At 45.1% G+C, this 23997-nt stretch overlaps 1 protein-coding gene across 2 annotated transcripts in view; it reads right to left on the reverse strand.

Moving 5' to 3' along the window:
• LOC126259294 (atrial natriuretic peptide receptor 1-like) overlaps positions 1-23997 on the reverse strand; it is a 1315450-nt gene that overhangs the window by 399402 nt on the left and 892051 nt on the right. For both annotated transcript variants that reach the window (XM_049955955.1, XM_049955954.1), the window contains exon 8: positions 12608-12734. In XM_049955955.1, the coding sequence (XP_049811912.1) occupies positions 12608-12734 (127 nt within the window). The remainder of the gene's footprint in view (positions 1-12607; positions 12735-23997) is intronic.

The following is a 23997-nucleotide window of genomic DNA, read 5'->3' on the forward strand; positions in this document are numbered from 1 at the left end:
TAAGTACCTGTAAACTGACGTTAATATGGTGGAGGTGTGGAGTCCCACAACCAGCTTTTGTCAGAATACACTTGGTGTTAGTCACTTGTTTTAATGTATTCATTCTAGACTGAAGTGTTCCCAGATGCGCCACACCACTGTTATGAACTTTATCACTGATGATTTTAAAGTATTTTAGGAAATTATTTCTGCCTTACACAGTGGCGATAACATAATTAGAAAAATATATTGATTGATAAATTGAATTCATGTGACAGTGTGGTTATTTATTACCATTTTTTTTACATCTGTCTGTTAGATATAACTTTTGCAATCGGTTTTACACTGACTTTCCAGTGATCTGACTTGAAACTTAGCTCAGAACTGGATGACAGTGCAATGTTAACTCGTTTTCTTGTCGGTCGTTGGGTATCGCAGTGGGCGCAGGTAGAAAAGGATCTCGGCTGCTTTGCTGGACTAGTGTGTTGTACAGGTGGGAGCGGAATAGGTACCAGGTGGTACGCAAGTGGATGGGCATGGCTGAGCAGAGAGAGGAGGGAAGAGGAGATGGTTATTGCTTTCTTTTCTGTCTGGCTGTTTGGTACAAAGTTGGAGTTTCATTTTAAACTAATTTCCCATTTAACTACAGACTTCAAACTTTAAACATAGCTCATAACTGTATGACTTCAAACGTAAAACATAGCTCATAACTGGATGACAAGGCAATATTAAATCACTGCAACACATGAAATGCACAACTGATGCATGAATAGTTCACCTCCTTACTATCACCACCTTACTATTACTTATTGCATGAGTCCCACAGTTTTCGTTTTAAATTTTACAAGTATTTGCATAGCTATTAAAAATGTACAGTCACAAATTACCATGTCTAAGGATATAAGGTTGGGACTCTGTATGGTGCTAGGAGATATTATTTTGTACTTTTTTGTCTGTTTTTAAAATATGCTATATTAAAAATCCACTTTTATTTAAAAAATTATTTTCGATAGCTTTACCTAGTATGCAGTTCTTAAATCATCGTGTGAGGCTGGAAAAAACTTTTACCATTGATTTATCACTTTGTCTTCCGTTGTTTTATGAGAGGCGCCCGTAATGAAAAAAACTTACTAAATGCTGGTACATCACAATCGTACGAGGTGTGTGAGGAAAGTAATGAGACAGACTTTTTAGCTGCAATTTATTTTTATTTTTTCAAACAATACTGTCCTCTTCAGAGTAGTTCCTTTCGTCATCTATATCCCGGCGAAGTCGCTTTTCCCAATCTTAGTAACAGCGCCAAATGGCTTCAACTGGCAGGGCCTTTAACATGTCGGACTTATTCTTTTGAATCTTCTGCTGAATCCCAAAATGACGTACTTTTGGAAATTTTCAATTTTGGGAAAAGAAAAGAGTCATAAGGACTCAGGTCAGGTGAATAGGGGGGCTGTGGAAAAACAGGGATGCCTTTTGAAGTTAAAAATTCTGTGATGGAAGTGGCTGCGTGACATGGGGCGTTGTCATGAAGCGCCATCCACTTCTCGGCAATGTCAGGTCGCATGCAATTCACCCTTTTCCTGTGTCTTTCAAGGACAACTTTATAAAATACTTGGTTGGCAGTTTGTCTTGGAGGAACAAATTCTTTATGTACCCACGCATTCGACGTTTTCATTGGTTTTTGAAGCTAGAGGTCTCTCTTGTCCTTCCAAAACTGATTTGCACCAAGTAAAAAACTTGTGCTCTTGGTGAGAAATGTCACCCATAGACCTGTTTCAACTTTCCAAAGGTCACACTCGCAGATTCGCCAAGTTTAACGCAAAACTTGATAGCATAATGCTAATCTAAATTCCGCTGTTCCATTTACGTAACACACAACTTCACTGATGGCGCTCACAAAAAATCACGTGAAGGCTGTACGAGCTGAAACTCGGACTGAGCGTCTGGAAGGGATGAACACACCCGTCTCCCCTTAGAAGATCACAGTGTCGTCACATTGATCGCAGGTTTGACAGTCTCATTGCTTTTCTTACACACGTCGTAGGGCCCCAGATATGAGTGTCATACGAGTAACTTAAATTTTCTAGGTCCTTTTTTATTTGAGGCTCCTGACTGCGGTATTTCACCATAACAGAATTACAAAACAAACATAAGCTTACTGAATCGCTCGGGTTTTAATTAAATTCAAGCCTCAGTTTTTAAGAAACTAAGACGGCCCAAGGTTTGGACGCCGTTTGAGCCATCACGGATCAGGAGGGCTCCGTAATTATTTCGGACACTCGTGATGTCCATCTCAGAACGCATCCGCCTCACCCGACACAAACGCGAAACTGGATAGGCGTAGTTAATTCCTTTATTGATAAGTATAGTTACATATTTTCTAAGCTGTATCGTGTATAAAACATCTGTCTTTTCTTTGTTCGCTTCCACTTAAATTATGCTGTTTGACAGCAGAAAGGACTGTAGTTCCACTTCCTCAGACACATAGATATTTTTCTGAAATATTTTACAGATGTGGTCAACAAACCACACTAATTGTGCAGTTCCACTGGTACTTTACAGCAATTAATCGGCTGCTAAGCCTGTATGTAGGCTGTTTAGGTTTTTATGTTGGTAACTCTACCTAGCGCTCTGTATGAAAATCACTGACTGTGCTGTGTGCAGTCTGTCGTTGGTTGGCATTGTTGGAATATTAACTACTGTAGTGTTGGGCAGTTGGATGTGAACAGCGCGTAGCGTTCTGCAGTTGGCGCCAGCAGTGGTGGATGTGTGGAGAGAGATGGCAGAGTTTTGAGAGCGGACGATCTGGACGTGTGTCCGTCAGAAAAAGGAAATTTGTAAGACTGGATGTCATGAACTGATATATATATACAATGACTTTTGAACACTATTAAGGTGACTACATTGCTTGTCTCTATCAAAGTCTTTCACTTGCTAACTATTCCTATTAGTAGGCAGTGCCTTCAGTAGAATCTTTCATTTAGCTGGCAGTAGTGGCGCTCGCTGTATTACAGTAGTTCGAGTAACGAAGATTTTTGTGAGGTAAGTGATTCATGAAAGGTATAGGTTATTGTTAGTCAGGGTTATTCTTTTGTAGGGATTACTGAAAGTCGGATTGCGTTGCACTAATAAAAATATTGTGTCAGTTTAGTGATGATCAGAATAAGTAAAGACAGATATGTCTGAGTACCTTCGGTTTTGCTCAGCTGTTTGAAAATCAAATAACGTAAGAGGTTGATCAGCACTGTCATCTATAAATTTTTCTAAGGGGGCGTTACAAGCCTAACACGCGTAACTCGCGAGGAGACTGGTATCATACTGTAGAACGGTGCAAGCTGAAGGTGGTTACAAATCTTTGTTTTTATGTTTTGGTGGAGATGAGGACTACTGTTCACGAACAACAAATCTTCCACCAGGTTTCTGCGTCACTTTCCAGATATTACTTCAATGTCTTACAGTGTGTGAGAACAAGACTGCTCATACACTCCTGGAAATGGAAAAAAGAACACATTGACACCGGTGTGTCAGACCCACCATACTTGCTCCGGACACTGCGAGAGGGCTGTACAAGCAATGATCACACGCACGGCACAGCGGACACACCAGGAACCGCGGTGTTGGCCGTCGAATGGCGCTAGCTGCGCAGCATTTGTGCACCGCCGCCGTCAGTGTCAGCCAGTTTGCCGTGGCATACGGAACTCCATCGCAGTCTTTAACACTGGTAGCATGCCGCGACAGCGTGGACGTGAACCGTATGTGCAGTTGACGGACTTTGAGCGGGGGCGTATAGTGGGCATGCGGGAGGCCGGGTGGACGTACCGCCGAATTGCTCAACACGTGGGGCGTGAGGTCTCCACAGTACATCGATGTTGTCGCCAGTGGTCGGCGGAAGGTGCACGTGCCCGTCGACCTGGGACCGGACCGCAGCGACGCACGGATGCACGCCAAGACCGTAGGATCCTACGCAGTGCCGTAGGGGACCGCACCGCCACTTCCCAGCAAATTAGGGACACTGTTGCTCCTGGGGTTTCGGTGAGGACCATTCGCAACCGTCTCCATGAAGCTGGGCTACGGTCCCGCACACCGTTAGGCCGTCTTCCGCTCACGCCCCAACATCTGCAGCCCGCCTCCAGTGGTGTCGCGACAGGCGTGAATGGAGGGACGAATGGAGACGTGTCGTCTTCAGCGATGAGAGTCGCTTCTGCCTTGGTGCCAATGATGGTCGTATGCGTGTTTGGCGCCGTGCAGGTGAGCGCCACAATCAGGACTGCATACGACCGAGGCACACAGGGCCAACACCCGGCATCATGGTGTGGGGAGCGATCTCCTACACCGGCCGTACACCACTGGTGATCGTCGAGGGGACACTGAATAGTGCACGGTACATCCAAACCGTCATCGAACCCATCGTTCTACCATTCCTAGACCGGCAAGGGAACTTGCTGTTCCAACAGGACAATGCACGTCCGCATGTATCCCGTGCCACCCAACGTGCTCTAGAAGGTGTAAGTCAACTACCCTGGCCAGCAAGATCTCCGGATCTGTCCCCCATTGAGCATGTTTGGGACTGGATGAAGCGTCGTCTCACGCGGTCTGCACGTCCAGCACGAACGCTGGTCCAACTGAGGCGCCAGGTGGAAATGGCATGGCAAGCCGTTCCACAGGACTACATCCAGCATCTCTACGATCGTCTCCATAGGAGAATAGCAGCCTGCATTGCTGCGAAAGGTGGATATACACTGTACTAGTGCCGACATTGTGCATGCTCTGTTGCCTGTGTCTATGTGCCTGTGGTTCTGTCAGTGTGATCATGTGATGTATCTGACCCCAGGAATGTGTCAATAAAGTTGCCCCTTCCTGGGACAATGAATTCACGGTGTTCTTATTTCAATTTCCAGGTGTGTAGAAATGCCTTTATCAGGTATGAAAGAAAATTCGGAAGCTCCTAACTCCATGACTCTTTGCACTTATTCTGCACCTATGCATACAACACGAATACTGTGTTACGATTCACAAGAATTCATAACGTTGATCGACGCTACACTGACGAACAGTAAACACCTACGGCCCTTTAGGGGAAAATAAACTTCAAACAAAAAATGGTTCAAATGGCTGTAAACGCAATGGGACTTAACATCTGAGGTCATCAGTCCCCTAGAACTTAGAACTACTTAGACCTAACTAACCTGAAGACACCACACACATCCATGCCCGAGGCAGGTTTCGAACCTGTGGCCGTAGCAGGAGCGCGGTTCCGGACTGAAGCCCCTAGAACAGCTCTGCCGTAGCGACCAGCAAATGTCAAACCAATGGACAAGAACTTACACACGTCCGGCATTATTCTCGATAATCATCAATGAATATGGGCTGTGATTCCCATCATATGGACAGGTGTATCAGGTAAGGTTACTTTATTTTAATAGTGTATATGAGTACCGTCTTTGACATTTTACGTGTGTACATTGAGCATCTCAGCAATAAGCACGTATTTCGCAATAATTAACATCTCATTATCAAGCAAACATTAACGTGCTATCGTGTTCACGATGTTTCCCAGCGCCTGTGTGTCTCGTATTTTTTTGGAGCAGCTTTGCAAACGCGGCAGAGAGCGATTATTGGCTGGGAGCCTTTTGCCATGGATTACTTTCATAAACAACGGTAACGAGTGGACCCCAAGAAGCAATATGCGGACTACCATAATTCACGCAGATGGCGTCTACCGTGCCAGCAGGTCATCCGGCGAGCAAATCACGAGCGCCAGAGAGGAACGTGTCAAGGCGCGGGATCCGGGTAACGCGTTATTACCCCCTGCCACACGCGAGGCCGCGATCCTAAACACGGCCAGCGCCTGTCAGTCGCTGCGCGAAGCAGTTCCTCTGAAGTCACGGTAGATCCTAGGATAAGTGGTGCTGCTACCACCTGCAACAGTCTCGCAACAAATTATAGAGTAACGTTAAGAGGTACGAAGATCGTATTTCGTAGGATAACACGGTAGATCCAAAATTTGTCTCTTACTTAAGAGAGGAAACTAGACTCAATGAAAAGTTGGCGTTCTACACGTTACAACAACACTCATTTACTTCTCGTTACGTCAACAGTTTGGAGTAGAAGAACATAATCATCCTGTAAATGCATGCTTCTAACTGAATATAATCGTTCTACCGACGCCCCACGTGTTTAATTTCTATATATGCAACCAATTCTTCGGATTTATTGCACACATTATCCACGTAAGGGGAATTTGGTTGCCATCAGGCGCTGTTAAAAAAAGCCGCCAGTCGGATGAAATCTGGGTTTGTGGTTGATCGTTTTTGCTATGAATGTATTTTAAGATCAATAAACTGTCTCTGATATGATATTTGGGATGCAGAAGATCCGTAAATCCCAAAATATCAGGCGGGTCTGCGTTTGGTGGATATAGGGTGGCGTATCCTTTGGGAAAAAGTAGCCATGAATAAGGACGGGCACGTCAAAGTAACTGGAGCTGCACTGTGCAGTCCCACACATAGTCAACGGCTAGGTGCACTTTGGAACGCACCCGACGAAGGGCAAGGTAGGTCACTGCAGCGCAGCAAAGGAAATACTTCGCAACATAGTGGGTGCGCATATTGAGAAGCAGTTTAGCCATTGTTACGAAGTCGATCCAGTACGCAGTTCTTCCTTAGGAAGGTATCGCTGAACTCATGAATCTTAGTTCAGAGTAGGAATCTGATGACGAAAAGGATATGCTGCTATTATTATACACTGAGCGCCAAAGAAACTACACTCCTGGAAATTGAAATAAGAACACCGTGAATTCATTGTCCCAGGAAGGGGAAACTTTATTGACACATTCCTGGGGTCAGATACATCACATGATCACACTGACAGAACCACAGGCACATAGACACAGGCAACAGAGCATGCACAATGTCGGCACTAGTACAGTGTATATCCACCTTTCGCAGCAATGCAGGCTGCTATTCTCCCATGGAGACGATCGTAGAGATGCTGGATGTAGTCCTGTTGAACGGCTTGCCATGCCATTTCCACCTGGCGCCTCAGTTGGACCAGCGTTCGTGCTGGACGTGCAGACCGCGTGAGACGACGCTTCATCCAGTCCCAAACATGCTCAATGGGGGACAGATCCGGAGATCTTGCTGGCCAGGGTAGTTGACTTACACCTTCTAGAGCACGTTGGGTGGCACGGGATACATGCGGACGTGCATTGTCCTGTTGGAACAGCAAGTTCCCTTGCCGGTCTAGGAATGGTAGAACGATGGGTTCGATGACGGTTTGGGTGTACCGTGCACTATTCAGTGTCCCCTCGACGATCACCAGTGGTGTACGGCCAGTGTAGGAGATCGCTCCCCACACCATGATGCCGGGTGTTGGCCCTGTGTGCCTCGGTCGTATGCAGTCCTGATTGTGGCGCTCACCTGCACGGCGCCAAACACGCATACGACCATCATTGGCACCAAGGCAGAAGCGACTCTCATCGCTGAAGACGACACGTCACCAGTCGTCCCTCCATTCACGCCTGTCGCGACACCACTGGAGGCGGGCTGCACGATGTTGGGGCGTGAGCGGAAGACGGCCTAACGGTGTGCGGGACCGTAGCCCAGCTTCATGGAGACGGTTGCGAATGGTCCTCGCCGATACCCCAGGAGCAACAGTGTCGCTAATTTGCAGGGAAGTGGCGGTGCGGTCCCCTACGGCACTGCGTAGGATCCTACGGTCTTGGCGTGCATCCGTGCGTCGCTGCGGTCCGGTACCAGGTCGACGGGCACGTGCACCTTCCGCCGACCACTGGCGACAACATCGATGTCCTGTGGAGACCTCACGCCCCACGTGTTGAGCAATTCGGCGGTACGTCCACCCGGCCTCCCGCATGCCCACTATACGCCCTCGCTCAAAGTCCGTCAACTGCACATACGGTTCACGTCCACGCTGTCGCGGCATGCTACCAGTGTTAAAGACTGCGATGGAGTTCCGTATGCCACGGCAAACTGGCTGACACTGACGGCGGCGGTGCACAAATGCTGCGCAGCTAGCGCCATTCGACGGCCAACACCGCGGTTCCTGGTGTGTCCGCTGTGCCGTGCGTGTGATCATTGCTTGTACAGCCCTCTCGCAGTGTCCGGAGCAAGTATGGTGGGTCTGACACACCGGTGTCAATGTGTTCTTTTTTCCATTTCCAGGAGTGTAGTATAGGCATGGGTATTCAAGTACAGAGATACGTAAACAGGCAGAATACGGCGCTGCGGTCGGCAACGCCTATATAAGACAATTCGGCGCAGATGTTAACATCGGTTACTCATGCTAAAATGGCAGGTTATCAATATTTAATTGAATTCGAAAGTGGTGTTATAGTCGGTGCACGAGCGGTGGGATACACCATCTCCAAGGTAGCGATGAGGTGGGGATTTTCCCGTACGACCATTTCACGAGTGTACCGTAAATATCAGGAATCCGGTAAAACATCAAATCTCCAACGGCGGTGCGGCCGCAGAAGGATCCTGCGAAACGGGGCCAACGATAACTGAAGAAAATCGTTCAACATGACAGAAGTGGAACCGTTCGACAAATTGATACAGATTTCAATGTTGGGCCATCAACAAGTGTGAGTGTGCCAACCATTCAACGAAACATCACCGATATGGGTTTTCGGAGCCGAAGGCCCACTCGTGTAGCCCTGATGACTGCACGACACGAAGCTTTACGCCTCGCCTGTGCCCGTCAACACCGACATTGGACTGTTGATGATTGGAAACATGTTGCATGGTTGGAGGTTGGAGTGATACGGGACCCGTGATACGTCTAGACACGACTCTGACAAGTGACACGTACGTAAGCATCGTTTCTGACCACCTGCATCCATTCGTGTCCACTTTGCATTCCGACGACTTGGGCAATTCGAGCAGGACAATGCGACATGCCACACATCTAGAACTGCTACAGAGTGGCTTCAGCAACAGCCTTCTGAGTTTAAACACTTCCGGTGGCCACCGAACGCCCCAGGCATGAACATTATTGAGCATATCTGGGGTAGTTTACTACGTGCTGTTCAGAAGAGTTCTTCGCCGCGTCGCTCTCTTACGGATTTATGGACGGCCGTGCAGGATTCATGGTGTCAGTTCCCTCCAGCACTACTTCAGACATTAGTCGAGTACCTGTCACGTCGTGCTTCGGCCTTCTGCGTGCTCGCGGGTGCCTACACGATATTAGGCAGATGTACAAGTTTCTTCGGCTCTTCAGTGTATAGCACTTGAAAATGGAACAGATCAGAATGGAAAATCGAATATATGAACAAGAGAAATACTCGTTGCGAATTCGCTTTTACATCTCGAGTTTTCTGATACCAAGTTCACGAACTACTCTTGTTTAGACCATAGTCAGTTTCACGAGGTTAACGAGCTCGTGCTGAAATCTATATTTTCTGAAGGGTAAATGTTCAAAAACCAACTGGAAGTGAGGAAAAAGCCGCTGTGTTCTTCAGTTAAGTTGTACTGAATTTGTTAGAAAGTAAATACACAAACGAGAGTTGTATAGGTTACTTTGGAAAATTAATTAAGGGAATTGTTACTGTTAATGAGTTGAGCGTATGATCCAGCAGCTGTACTTGAAAGTACGCCCACTAAGTTCTGAAAAAGTGTCAAAACCGTGCCGCTGGCTTCCGACGAGTACACTGGGTATGAAACGCTTGTTGCGTCGTAATTCCGAGTTGGTTCAAGTTCGCGAGCTGGACGACTGCGAATTCCCGGTTGAAATGCCTCAGTCTGCGAAATCGCTTCAAGTATTTTACCGCGGATGAAATGTTGATTTCTTTGTGACATATTTTTTTGTCGTTTGGTATATCGACATGAAGGAATGGCAGAGTATGTCACTGGCAGATTTTGAGGCTTACGTTCAGTCGCTGTTTCTCTCGCCCTTCGTTCATTCTGCACGATGGAATGTTGTATAAGCTTCAAAACATCGAGTTTCTTCATTTTCTTTGGTTGTTGTTTACTAGATCGGTGCTTCATTAATGAGGAAATGTCCAATTCTGCAGGATTCTGTGTTTGAGATACAGCGTCCTCGTAAGTATCAGCATTTCCGATATCTTCACCTATGTTGTTGTCAGTCTGAGACACCACACCGCGAGAGCACTAATGGCGGTCGGGCAAGAAAGCTGTGTGGCTGGCACTGCGCGGAGAAAGTGCTGCAGTGTTCAGCCCTGTGGCTTAACTTGGCGCTCACCACAACACTCCTCAAACACCCGACAAGTTGTGCAGCTTCCGAAATGTGCGTGCCGAGCTTCCCGGCCATCACAATCTGCCCTCAGTCAAACTTAGATACGTCGCGTGCCTTCCGCATTCTACACACGGGCAGCACGCTCACTGATAGACAATTTACCATGCGTGTGCCTGTCTAGCAGTCATTCCTCGCCAGATGACGGTGCCATCTAATAGACGAGATCGTATCGATAGTAGGTCGGTGAGCATAACGTTCTGACTGATTTCTGTAATGACAACATTTGCAAAACGTGGTTCTATAATCTCTCTGAGCCGTGGTAAAAATTGCTGTTTTGAAGAGCTCGCCGCAGCGCGTTGTGTGAAGCAGTCGCCCTCCGTTTCTGGCGGTGGCGCCGCTGCGACAATCGCAGCTTTGGTGTCTCCCTTTGGTGGGAAAGGGGAAAGGTTGCCTGTTCACGTGCATTTAAGGGGCGCTATGAGCTCGCCAGGGGGAGTTGTTCAGTCGGAGTCAGCCGGAGTCAGTCTGGGGTCCGTCTGGGTCAGTCTCTCGTCCGCATTTGTTAGGCATTTAGTGTCTGTCTGTCGTTCGGAGTGCTAGTGTGTCTGTCGTTCGGATCAATCTTAAAAGCCGGATAAATGAGAGTCTCTCCACTCCGCCAATAAGAGAAACCAGCGAGTGGTCGCCCGGTCGGGGCCTAGTTCCCGCATCTGAGTCTGCGCGTTAGGCCGCCAGTCTGCTCGAGTTGCTCAGGCAATGGTCATTGGCGGTTGGATCGATCGGTTGGTCAGTCGCGCACTGAGACACAAGATGACTTGTCCGCCTTGAGCGGCGGTGCATGTGAGGTCGCCACGTGAGTCCAGTGGGCCGCGCCGTATAGCAAGGAGAGTGGCTTCGAGAGCAACAGGAGTCAACCCTCGACATCAGTCTGGCCGGTGCGAGTTGTGACGCCGTGGTGTAACTGGTTCTCCGAGCGCTTCTGGGCCCCTTCAGTTACCATCTTGTGGAGCTTGGCTCGGTCCTTTCCTGGTGCAGGGATGTCGTTTTGCCAGTGAGTGTGTTTCCTCTGCATGGTTGGGTCCGAGCCAGTATATCCGCCGTCGTGTGTCTGGAAGTGAGTGGGAGACGCACCAGCAGGGCAGTCGCGACGGAGCAGCAATCGCGGACGGAGCAGCGGGCAGTCGGTCGGTTGGTGGGCACCAGGAAAGACCGAAGATCGGCGCGCCTTCCTGCGTCCGTTGAAGCGGCTGGCAGCGGACGGTTCGGCAGTTTATTAGAAGTTAAGTGCTTTAGTCTTGTTACATTTTACTTGTTTTCTTGTTCAGTCTCTCGTCCCCAGCTTGCTCGTCTGTCTCTCGTCCACATTTGTTAGGCAGTTAGTGTCTGTCTGTCGTTCGGAACTGCCTCTGTCATGTTGTCGGATTTGGTGTGTTAACGAATTTATTGCTTGGAGTGTAATGGCATAATTCCTGAAACATGTTTTGATCTTGCTTATCATCTTGAGAGGCGGTATCTGTGTACTGTAGAGCATCTTAACTGGTTTGGCCAACCCTGTAGAATTTTATATAAGATTGCATTTCACGGGCTCTTATTTAAATGGTCATTTTAGTATATAAAGTTGCCACCATTCCACCGTAAGACTTTTCTTGATGTTAAAATCAAGTTGCACCTTCGGTGGCAAGTTAATCTTTTAATTTTAGTGTTTTGCACCATTTCCATCCCTCCTACGGGGTGCATAGTTATGTGCTTGTGTGAACTGTTAAAACTTTACTTTAAGATAATCTGGTGTGTTGCAGATTTGCACCTGTGTAGTCCTTCAGAGGTTGTTGTGAGCGGTCGTGACCACGGCCGTGTCAAAAGGGATAAATTGTAACTTGATATTAATAGGGTGCTCTCTGCTTATAATTTTAAACCTGTTTCTTTAAAAAAGAAGCTTTTAGGAATTAAATTACCATTTGTTAAAAGCGATTTCATATTGATTTCATCAGATACTCCCTGGCAACTACTTCCACGCTCACATAGTGTAATTAAATGTCTTAATTTTCTCGATGAATCGCTAGTAAATAAAGTAAATTCTTAAGAAAAAGTTTTGAAAGTAAATTCAAGGTTCACTCTCAAAGAGAAAAAGTCATGTTATCTTACATGTATAGACGTATTTTCTTATTCCTCTCCCTCTGTTTGACATTGAGCGTGTTATGGATCTGCCCAGGGAGAATACTGAAACCAGTGAACACAGCGATCTTCTGTTTAATGACTTTATGGCACAAATATTACGGACACAGCGAAAGTAATGAACAGGTTTCTGAACTGTGTAGTTTATCACGGTCAAGATTGCTCGGGTAGCCGCGTGGTGCTTTGTGACATGTCTTGCCGTGTCGTGCTAAGGTGTAAGAGATATAGACATGTTCTTTGCACTCACCAGCTGACTGCCGCGCTTGGCGAGGCTGTAGAGGCTGCCGCGCGTGCGCCCGTGCGGCATCACCGTCAAGTCGGACCACTGCACACGCCACGTCATGGACGCGATCTCCGCCTCCAGCTTGTATCGCCTGCAACACACAGCAAACACTTTGCTCTAGTGGCTGCTCCTCACCTGCTACAACGCGCTACGTTGTCCTCGTGTTTGGAAAACTTTCAATCACCACGTGGCGTGTCTCGCAGCAACAGGTGGTGGCTCTCAATAATTCCGCAATAGACAACCCAAACAACCACCCCGCACTAGCACACCGCTTTCCATTGTTGCTTATTTGTGTCTGCTTGCAGAATGTACTTCAGAAGTGATGGTCAATATCCAGGGATCTGGCAGGAGTGATCATTCGAAACCAGAAAGTCAAGTAGACATGGGCTCATACCTTAAGAGCTATGACATAGATACAGAATAATGCTCAAGATTAGATGGGTAGATATAACTAATGCTCAAATGTGTGTGAAATCTTATGAGACTTAACTGCTAAGGTCATCACTCCCTAAGCTTACACATTACATAACCTAAATTATCCTAAGGACATCGCACACACCCATGCCTGAGGGAGGACTCGAACCTCCGCCGGGATCAGCCGCACAGTCCATGACTGCAGCGCCTGAGGCCGCTCGGCTAATCCCGCGCGGCACATAACTAATGAAGAGGTATTGAATACAACTGGAGAGAAGAGAAATTTGTGGCACAACTTGAATAGAGGCATCAAGGGATCACCAATTTAGTATTGGAAGGCAGCGTGGAGGGTAAAAATCGTAGAGGGAGACCAAGAGACGAATACACTAAACAGATTCAGAAGGATTTATGTTGCAGTAGGTACTGGGAGATGAAGAACCTTGCACAGGATAGAGTAGCATGGAGAGCTGCATCAAACCAGTCTCTGGACTGAAGACCAAAACAACAACAACAAGATCTATGAGCAATTCTTTATCTTAGATACTGTGAAACAGATCTCTTCTACTGCAAGCTCTTTGCTTTCCATATTTAGGGAAGTGTAGTATGGACCAAAACAAGAAAAAAATGCACATTGAACATGTGCTCAAAAATGCATATCTTAAAACTTTATGAGCACTTGTTCAGTAGAAGAGTTGTGTTCCAAAGTAGCGAAGATGAACAAGTGCTCATAGCTCTTAAGGTATGCATTTTTGAGCACCTGTTCACTGGATTTTTTTAATGTTTTGGTCCACTTCCCAAAATATTTACGTCATGCACTAGAAGAGCTTTCAGTAGAGGACAAAATGACCACAAGCTCCTCCATACCCGCATCGAGTGACACCCATTGGGTGAGGATGACAAGGTGGTCGGTCGGAGTCGTTGGGCCTTCCGATGCCAGATCGGAAGGAGCTTTTCCATAAGAGCAGGACCACAATCTCATACCAAATGTGCAGTCTATTGCCCATGTAACATAAATATGAGTGTATGCTATTTTGTCAAAAACCGACATTTTCAGGCCGTGGCTGTGTATGGAACATGGGTTAACTCTTACACAGAAGATTGCAGCAACCAGTCACTTTTTACAATGCTATTTATTTATTTAAACAGTGCCAATACCGGTTTCGAACTGCCAGTTTTCTCTTCAGACGGGCCGCGCGGGATTAGCCGAGCGGTCTCAGGTGCTGCAGTCATGGAGTCTGCGGCTGGTCCCGCCGGAGGTTCGAGTCCTCCCTCGGGCATGGGTGTTCGCCCTTAGGATAATTTAGGTTAAGTACTGTGTAAGCTTAGGGACTGATGACCTTAGCAGCTAAGTCCCATAAGATTTCATACACATATTTTTTTTCTTCAGACGGCTACTTCACGTTTTACATTAGATTTCGCCTTTTGTTTTCCCACCTGACGAGATTCCCTTGGGGTGGTGGTGCCCTACAATCGAAACAAGATGTGACACAATATCTTCTTAACCGTAAGTTAAAACAACATGTGAGACAACGTCTTTTTAACTGTAAGTTAACTCTAAATTAAAAAGGCGTTGTATCACATCTTGTTTTGATTGCAGGGTACCACCAGCCCTAGGAAATTTTGTCAGGTGGGGAAACGAAAAGGAAATCTAATGTAAAACGTGAACTAGTCGTCTGAAGATGAACATGGAGGTAACGTTGCTGTTTAAATAAATAAATAGCATTGTAAAAAATGGCTGGTTGCTGTAATCTTCTGTGCAAGAGTCGACCCGTACAATATGAGTGTAATTTTGACATTCACTTATCACATCTCCACCTTCCATGTGGATCTTAAAAACAAATCGCACGGAGGCGGAAGAGGGCAAAATAATAGAAGTCTTCAGTCAGAAAGAGACACACACTGTGTAGCGATTAAATGGCTGTCGTAACAATAACCGATGACCTCTAATGTGCAGTTTAGGTAGGAGGTATTACCTAATGTTTTGTCATAACTAATAATTACCAGCAATCACTCGGGAAAGAGTATTTTAGAGCTGGAGCGCTGAGTAACAGCAGGAAATCTCTTAATGTTGCAGTTGCGCTAAGCTTTTTATCGAAGAAACGGGAGGAGAAAAGTGGCAAGAAGTTAAGCAAAGGGGTAATACGAAGAATCGCGTGCTTATTTTCCATGACCTCAATCTCCTTCGAGCCAGACAGCGATAATAAGCGTCGTCATGGAGCTAGATGTGCCAGTAATAAAAACGATGGTCCCGTAAAACACAGGGAATTAACGTTCCCTGTCCTTCCGATGGGCCATTTCTTACGAATGAACGGACGAACTTATAGTGACGTCACACGCTGTTTCTTCCCCCGACGTAATGGGAATCGAGGTTATACTCCGTCGGCAACGAATGTAATGTTACGTCATGACTAGAAAGAAGAACTGTGGCTTTCCTCTCTACATGCTGAGATGCAATTATAGCATTTTTGGAATCTCCAGCACTTGGAGGAACAAACACATATTAAAAACTGAAATGCACGATATAGATGTTCCAAAATAACATTTATGGTATTGTTCGTAGTGAACCAATTTCGGCTTTCCAGGCCATCCTCAGGAAAGTTATCAGACACGTTGTTTGGATGTGGCTTATAATGACGAAAGTCAGATCACTACGAATTATAAAACAAATATGGTTGTGGAACATCAGTACCGTGTATTTCAGTTTTAAACACAATTGTAGAGTTGAGACAGGCATAATACACGAAGGAGATTACAGCAAAATAAGCTTACCAAAGACATGACAACACTAAACATGATCTCACAATCTCATTTTGTCATTCCCTTCAGCATGAATCAATCGAAGTAGATATTGGAATATTACTCCACTATCGCTTTATTATTATAACTGATTTGTGTTTTATGCCTCGTACAGAGTCAAGTAACAGAAAATAAAAAAGTGTACAGTGGGACGGAGGAGGAAGAACAGCTCAGATATTTGTCCATTTAATAATCAGCATAAAGTTTTTCTGTAATGGGTTTCTAATACTTCAGAGCGGTTGACCAGGAAGATGTGTCTGCAAGTCGCATCTCCTGTGAGTTTCCACAGCTAAACCACCTTCCATGGTTATAGCCTGTGTTGAATCAGCTCCCGTTAATATTCTGTTACCACTGCTTGTTATGCATTATGACATTACTTTGATACCAATGTAATAATTAACAGTTTCGAAAAGGTAAAACTTTTTCTGTAACGAACTGACTTTGACTTCTACAACGGCCAATAAACGTCCGAGCAGTGCTCACGGTGGCTCTTCTCCATAATACAGGCTTCAGTGAACCTTGCTACCTTTAAGTTGCGGGCACCCGCCGAAACCAGTGAACAGACGAAATTCTCGGCTGGTAGACGAGACAGAAATTCCACGACAAGTTGACGAGGTAAGCTCGGAACTCAGTCAGCCGACCGGCAACAGTTGAAACTGCATCCACAAAATGAAATTCTGATGCCGAGGAATGAACATCGGCGACCGTCTAGACCACAACACAGGTTAACAAGCGTGACAAAAACACGAAATTTGTTGACAGAATTAACAATGACGTTTGCTTAGCCATAGTTAAAGTTGGTACAAAAATTGTAAAAACGAGGATATGTAGGAAGGAGAAATACGATTCACACGGCGGTAGCTCTAAATTATTAATTGTAACTTCGAAAAAAATAAAGTTATACAATAATTTTTTTATAATTGAAACTGGAAAAGACCTTAAGAAGAGCGTGATCAGCAGGACGAGAATTTTTAGTGTGTGCCGACAATATCGTTCTTATACTGCAGGACGAAGATGAAACAATAAGAGAAACTAAACTGCTAGAAGAAGAGATCCAAAAGGTTGATCTGAGGATCAATCAAGATAAAACAGACTGCATGATTGTAACTTCCGCCGAAATATTGGCGGTCCTTGTAAATATTACCATGCTGAATTGCCGTAATTTGTTTGAAAATTGTATACTCCATGAGAAACTCAGATCTCATCATTTTCGGGGGTAAAATACAGGTGGCGCAAGTATATAGTACCTATATAATTGAATAACAACTGTACAAGAACCCAGAAATGCACTCAGTTACTCGTAACACTAACGCGCACCACCCTCACAACTCGCATTCTATTGTAAACAAACCAGCCCCGCACTCGTGTACACCAGCTGTCAAATTCGAAAACCGCGGGCGTGGTTCTTGGACAATCAGTACAAAGCACATTAATCGTACGTTAACACGCACACGGTACAACGGCAGGTTGCAAAGCTGTTCATTAGAGAAAAATATTTATTTAATACGTGAGAAATCAGAATTGCGAAATTTGGCAGATTCACTGAATGAATGGGAACAGGTCTGACTATTATTTTAATGAACGGAAGAAAAATTCTAGGTCGGGAGGAGCACACTAAACAATACATTTATATGCTGGTACCGCCAAAATTACAAGGTTGCCGTGGTTCAAGCTGGAGAAACATTTTTCACTCCATGAAAAAAAAAAAAAAAAAAAAAAAACACACGGCGCCCCACGAAGGAATTATCCGAATGGCCCGGAAATCCCTAAATGTGATGGACATGTACAGGCAAAGAAACGATTACAATTTCAGGAAAACTGGATGGCATATTCTAAAAAAGGAGCCTCTCAAACTGAGCAAGTCGATAACGCGTTGGTCCACCTCTGGCCGATATGGAAGCAGTAATTTGGTTTTGTATTGATTGATAGAGTTGTTGGATGTCCTTCTGAGGGCTGTTGTGCCAAATTGTGTCCAATTGGCGCGTTAGATTGTCAAAATCTGGAGGTGCTTTTATAGCCTTGCCAGTAATGCTGCAAACATTCCCAGTTGGGGAGAGGTCTGGCAACCTTACTCTCCAAGCTAGGGTTTGGCAAGCAAGAAGACAAGCAGAAGAAACCGTCGCCATTTGCGCGCGTGAATTGTCTCGGTGAAATGAAGCCCAGAATGGTTTGCCATCAAGGGCGATAAAACGAGGCGTAGAATATCGTCGACGATCACTGTGCTGTAACAGTGGCTCGGATGACAACCCGGCATACGGCCCTACTTTCAGGAGTGACGGTCAGGGACGGCATTTCCTTTCATATCAGAACCCCTTTGGTATCGGACTCCTATGTCTTCTATGGTGTTCTCTTTTTTGGATCATCAGTCATCTGAATGATTTTATATGGCCTGCCACGACTTCCCCTCCTCAGCCAACATCTTAGTCTCGGAGTAATACTTGGATCCTACGTCCTCAATTAGCCACTGGATATATTGCTATACGCCCGCATCTCGTGGTCGTGCGGTACCGTTCTCGCTTCCCACGCCCGGGTTCCCGGGTTCGATTCCCGGCGGGGTCAGGGATTTTCTCTGCCTCGTGATGGCTGGGTGTTGTGTGCTGTCCTTAGGTTAGTTAGGTTTAAGTAGTTCTAAGTTCTAGGGGACTGATGACCATAGATGTTAAGTCCCATAGTGCTCAGAGTCATTTGAACCATATATTGCTATATCTGTCTTCCCCTATAACTTTTACCCTCTACAGCTCCCTCTAGTACCATTTGGATGGAGAACTTCCACTTTTCTTGTCAGTCTGATTTTAATAATGAAACTTCCTGGCAGATTAAAACTGTGTGCCGGACCGAGACTCTAACTCGGGACCTTTGCCTTTCGCGGGCAAATGCTCTACCAACTGAGCTACCCAAGCACGACTCACGCCCCGTCCTCACAGCTTTACTTCTGCCAGTACCTCGTCTCCTACCTTCCAAACTTTACAGAAGCTCTCCTGAGAACCTTGCAGAACTGGAAACATCCCCTAGGCTGTGGCTAAGCCATGTCTCCGCAATATCCTTTCTTTCAGGAGTGCTAGTTCTGCAAGGTTCGCAGGAGAGCTTCTGTAAAGTTTGGAAGGTAGGAGACGAGGTACTGGCAGCAGTAAAACTGTGAGAAAGGGGTGTGAGTCGTGCTTGGGTAGCTCAGTTGGTAGAGCACTTGCCCGCGAAAGGCAAAGGTCCCGAGTTCGAGTCTCGGTCCGGCACAGTTTTAATCTGCCAGGAAGTTTCATATCAGCGCACACTACGCTGCAGAGTGAAAATCTCATTCTGGATTTTAATCATTTTTTTTATAGCACCACGTCTCAAGCGCTTCCCGTCTTCCCGATGTCCTGGACTCACTTCCATACCATGCTGTGCTCTAAACGTACGTTTTCTGGAATTTCTCCTTAAAATTAATACCAATGTTTGATAGTAGTAGACTTATTTTGGCCGGGGTACCCCTTTTGCTTGTATTAACCCTCTTTTTACGTCTTGCTTGCTTCAGCCGTCATAAGTTACATTGCCTCCATTGCAGGAGAATTCCTTCACTTCGTGGTCCCCAACTTTGAAGTTAACTTTATGACTAATCTCATGTCTGCCACTCCTCATTACTTCCATATTTCTTCGGTTTATTCTCAAGTTGTATTCTGTCGTCAGAAGACTGTTCGTTCCGTTCTGTATGTCCTGTACCCTCACTTTCACTGAGGATATCAACTGCATCAGCGAAACTTGTCGCTTGTATTCTTTCACCTAGAATTTTAATCCCGCTCCTAAATCTATCCTTTATTTACGTCGTTCTTTCTTCGAGTTATAGTTTGAACAATAGGACGAAATGTTTCATCCCTCTTTTACACCCTTTTTAATACGAGCACTTCGTTCTTGCTCAACCATTCTTCTTGTTCCTTCTTACTCTATCCCTATAGATTACACCTATTTTTTCGAGAATCTCGAACATCTTGCACCATTCCACACTGGCGAACTCTTTTTATGGCTCGATAAATCCTATGATCGAGTCTTGATTTTTGATAAGTCTTGCTTACATTATCAAACGCAACTATTCAGAATTGCTATTTTTCCGAAAGTCAAACCGATCCTCACCTAAGAGCTCCTCAGTTTTCTTTTCCAAACTTATGTAAATTACTCGTGTCAGCAATGTGAATGCATGGCCTTCTGAGTTTATTGTGCAATAATTCTCGCATTACCTCCCTTGTTTCCTTCGTAATTCCGTGGACGATATTTTCCCGAAAGTCTGGTGGTATTTCTCCACTTTCTTAGATTCTACACACCAACTTGAATAGCCATTTCGTGCCATTTATCCTAATGGTTTTAGAAATTCGGATGGAATTTCATCAACGTTTGCTACCTTATTTGACTGCATGTCTTCCGTATTTCTTTCAATCTGTAACTGTACTAATGAATCTATGTATGTTTGCAAGTGGCGATATTCAGCCGCCAAGTAATTGCTAAAATTCATTGTGAACCTTAGCTGTCCTTCAATGTGCACAATTCGCAACTAGTTACGGTCAAATTGTCATTATCAAGCTAAGCTGCCGTTTATGCCAGCTTAGCTTGATAATGGTCAATCGACCGAACCTAGTTGCAAATTGTGCAGAATAAAGGGCAGCTGAAGGTTCACCATGAATTTTAACAATACCAATCAATGCCCTACGTTTTCCAAAGATCTTTCCCTTTCTTAGCCGGCCGGAGTGGCCGTGCGGTTCTGGGCGCTGCAGTGTGGAGCCGAGCGACCGCTACGGTCGCCGGTTCGAATCCTGCCTCGGGCATGGATGTGTGTGATGTCCTTAGGTTAGTTAGGTTTAATTAGTTCTAAGTTCTAGGCGACTGATGACCTCAGAAGTTAAGTCGCATAGTGCTCAGAGCCATTGGAACTATTTTTTCCCTTTCTCCTTCAATCGCGTCACCTGACAGTTCCTCTCCCTTCTACCTGTAATCTCTCACCTTCATATTAACAGCGTAACTACTCCAGCACTCTTAATGTTGAGACCTTCGCTTTTAACATCTCTGAAGGCTTTTTGGAATTTTACAAGTACTGGATCATTCCTTCTGACTACCATTCCTTTTCGAATTCCTTCACATTTTTCATGCAGCCATTTCGCCATTTACCAGCAAAACGAGGATAATGGAATGTAGTCGAATTAAGTCGGGTGATGTTGAGGGTATTAGATTAGGAAATGAGACACTTAAAGTAGTAAAGGAGTTTTGCTATTTGGGGAGCAAAATAACTCATGATGGTCGAAGTAGAGAGGATATAAAATGTAGACTGGCAATGGCAAGGAAAGCGTTTCTGAAGAAGAGAAATTTGTTAACATCGAGTATAGATGTAAGTGTCAGGAAGTCATTTCTGAAAGTATTTGTATGGAGTGTAGCCATGTATGGAAGTGAAACATGGACGGTAAATAGTTTGGACAAGAAGAGAATAGAAGCTTTCGAAATGTGGTGCTACAGCAGAATGCTGAAGATTAGATGGGTAGAACACATAACTAATGAGGAGGTACTGAATAGGATTGGGGAGAAGAGGAGTTTGTGGCACAACTTGACCAGAAGAAGGGATCGGTTGGTAGGACATGTTCTGAGTCATCAAGGGATCACCAATTTAGTATTGGAGGGCAGTGTGGAGGGTAAAAATCGTAGGGGGAGACCAAGAGATGAATACACTAAGCAGATTCAGAAGGATGTAGGTTGCAGTAGGTACTGGGAGATGAAGCAGCTTGCACAGGATAGAGTAGCATGGAGAGCTGCATCAAACCAGTCTCAGGACTGAAGACCACAACAACAACAACATTCCGCCTTAGCTTCCCTGCATTTCGCCCATTTCATTCCTAAGTGGCTTACATTACTGTTTTCCAGTCTTTTCCTGTGCATTTTTGTGCTTCCTTCTTTCGTCGGTCAACTGAATTATTTCGTCTGTTCCTCGAAGTTTCTTCGCAGCTGCCTCTCTTGTACCCACGTTCGTCTGTACAGATCTTGCTATATCCCGTTTTACAGATGTGCGCTCGTCTTCAGCTGAACTGCCTACCTTGGTATTCATTATCATGGTACTACTCATAAATAAATGCATCCTAAGACAGGAACACGTGTTATAAAATATACAAGCTGGAACACTTTCGCAGTTGTTATAACGCTTGGGTAAAACTAAAACGTATGTACGTTTCGAGTCAAGGCATACAAAAAGCTCTGTAAATGAGGTGTTTAGAGTACAGTGTGGCTTGCTATAAACTGAAATACTGTTCGGCGTCTCCTTCTCAGCTCTGCCAGACAAATACAACTGGTGATGATCCGACGACTGAAGTCCGTTCCCCGTTCAATTGTGTACATTGTAAGAACTGCTTCTCATCATGAAGTAAAGACACCAGCGATCAATTTACATCCCCGATCGCTCTTTCCTCCAACAATTTCTCTTCCTCTGATATATTTGTGGAGGGTGGGAAGTCACACACGTGAAATAACGGTGCTGTCGGAAAACCGTCAGGTTCATTCGCAGTGTTCGGGCAGAACGGAGCCTCCGTCAAACGCCCTTTCAATAGCTTAGCGGTGCGTTAAAAGGGCTGTTTTTCATCTGTCGCCCACACGCATTTGTCTTTCCGGGCGCTTTCAACACCTGACAATCGCAGCTGTTTGTGGAATTCACTTTCCTAGCTATTCCTTCCCTGTCGTGAATAGACGGCACGTCAGGTGCTTTTTAAAGCTGACATTCTGCTTCCGACATCTCAACAAATTCCAATAAATTCTGCAATTCCCCTGAAAGCCACCGTTCAAAGTAAATGCGTGGTAAACTGTACCAGCATTTACTTTTCTAGCGTGTTTACGATTAAAAAGAGGTCAGTGAAAGAAAAAAAAAATTATGTATAAACATATAGTCTTTCGTTGTTGTAAGGACGTATATAATATGGGAATACACTTTTGTCTTTTACTTCAAAACTGAAAAGAAGTTAAAATGATTGCAAAGAAAATGTAAATACTGCTGGCCAAAAATGGTGGAACAACATGATTCGATGAAGAGCAAAACGGACACCGCAAGTAAATTACTTGAACAGGGGTGGAAGATAAAAATGACAAACCAGTTCGCTGCTGTTTTGTCACTTTCCGCTAGAAAGCACGAGAATCGTTGATATTTCCCCCCAACGTAATTATGACGACGAGCAGAGAGAAAAGGCCGACAGTGTCAAATACTTTGATTTGAAATTGACAATAAATTCAGTTTCGAGGGGCATGCCACGCACTTACAGAAGCGCAAAAACCTATCTTCATTTGCCATTCGATATTATTAGGCACAGGTGATATAAAAGTAAGCAGTACATCACATTTCGTTCGCTTATATTCCCCGTACGTTTTAACGGTAACTCAACAAGTGGAGGTAAAGTTATGCGAGACAAAAAGCACATAATACTAATTTACTGTGGCGTCAAGTGAAGAACACCCTGCAAAAATTTGTTCAAGGAATTAGGAGTACGGACCGCTACGGTCGCAGGTTCGAATCCTGCCTCGGGCATTGATGTGTGTGATGTCCTTAGGTTAGTTAGGTTTAAGTAGTTCTAAGTTCTAGGGGACTGATGACCACAGTAGTTAAGTCCCATAGTGCTCAGAGCCATTTGAACCATTTGAATTAGGAGTGCGAACTACTGTTTTTTAATTTACTTAGTTTTCATTAAACCAGTCGTGAAAAATCCATCTGCTTGATTCATGGGTCAACAAAAGAAACAAGAATAATTAACGGCCGGCCGGTGTGGCCGAGCGGTTCTAGGCACTTCAGTCTGGAACCGCGCGACCGCTACAGTCACAGGTTCGAATCCTGCCTCGGGCATGGATGTGATGTCCTTAGGTTAGCTAGGTTTAAGTAGTTCTAAGTTCTAGGGGACTGATGACCTCAGATGTTGAGTCCCATAGTGCTCAGAGCCAATAATTAACACAAGGATTTAAAGTTACTTACTTTGGCCCAGAAACGTGTCCAACCTTCACGAACAGACATTTTCAATAACCAGCCAGGAACAATAAAATTTTTGGGTTCAAACAAAGTTTAGTTTAAATGTGCAGTGGCCAACTCTCGTTAACCCATTGACGAATTTGTTACTAGAACCAATTATTTCAGATGTTACTCATAATATCATATAACGCGAATG

The sequence above is a fragment of the Schistocerca nitens genome, chromosome 5 (genome assembly GCF_023898315.1).
Source record: "Schistocerca nitens isolate TAMUIC-IGC-003100 chromosome 5, iqSchNite1.1, whole genome shotgun sequence".
Classification (NCBI taxonomy): domain Eukaryota; kingdom Metazoa; phylum Arthropoda; class Insecta; order Orthoptera; family Acrididae; genus Schistocerca; species Schistocerca nitens.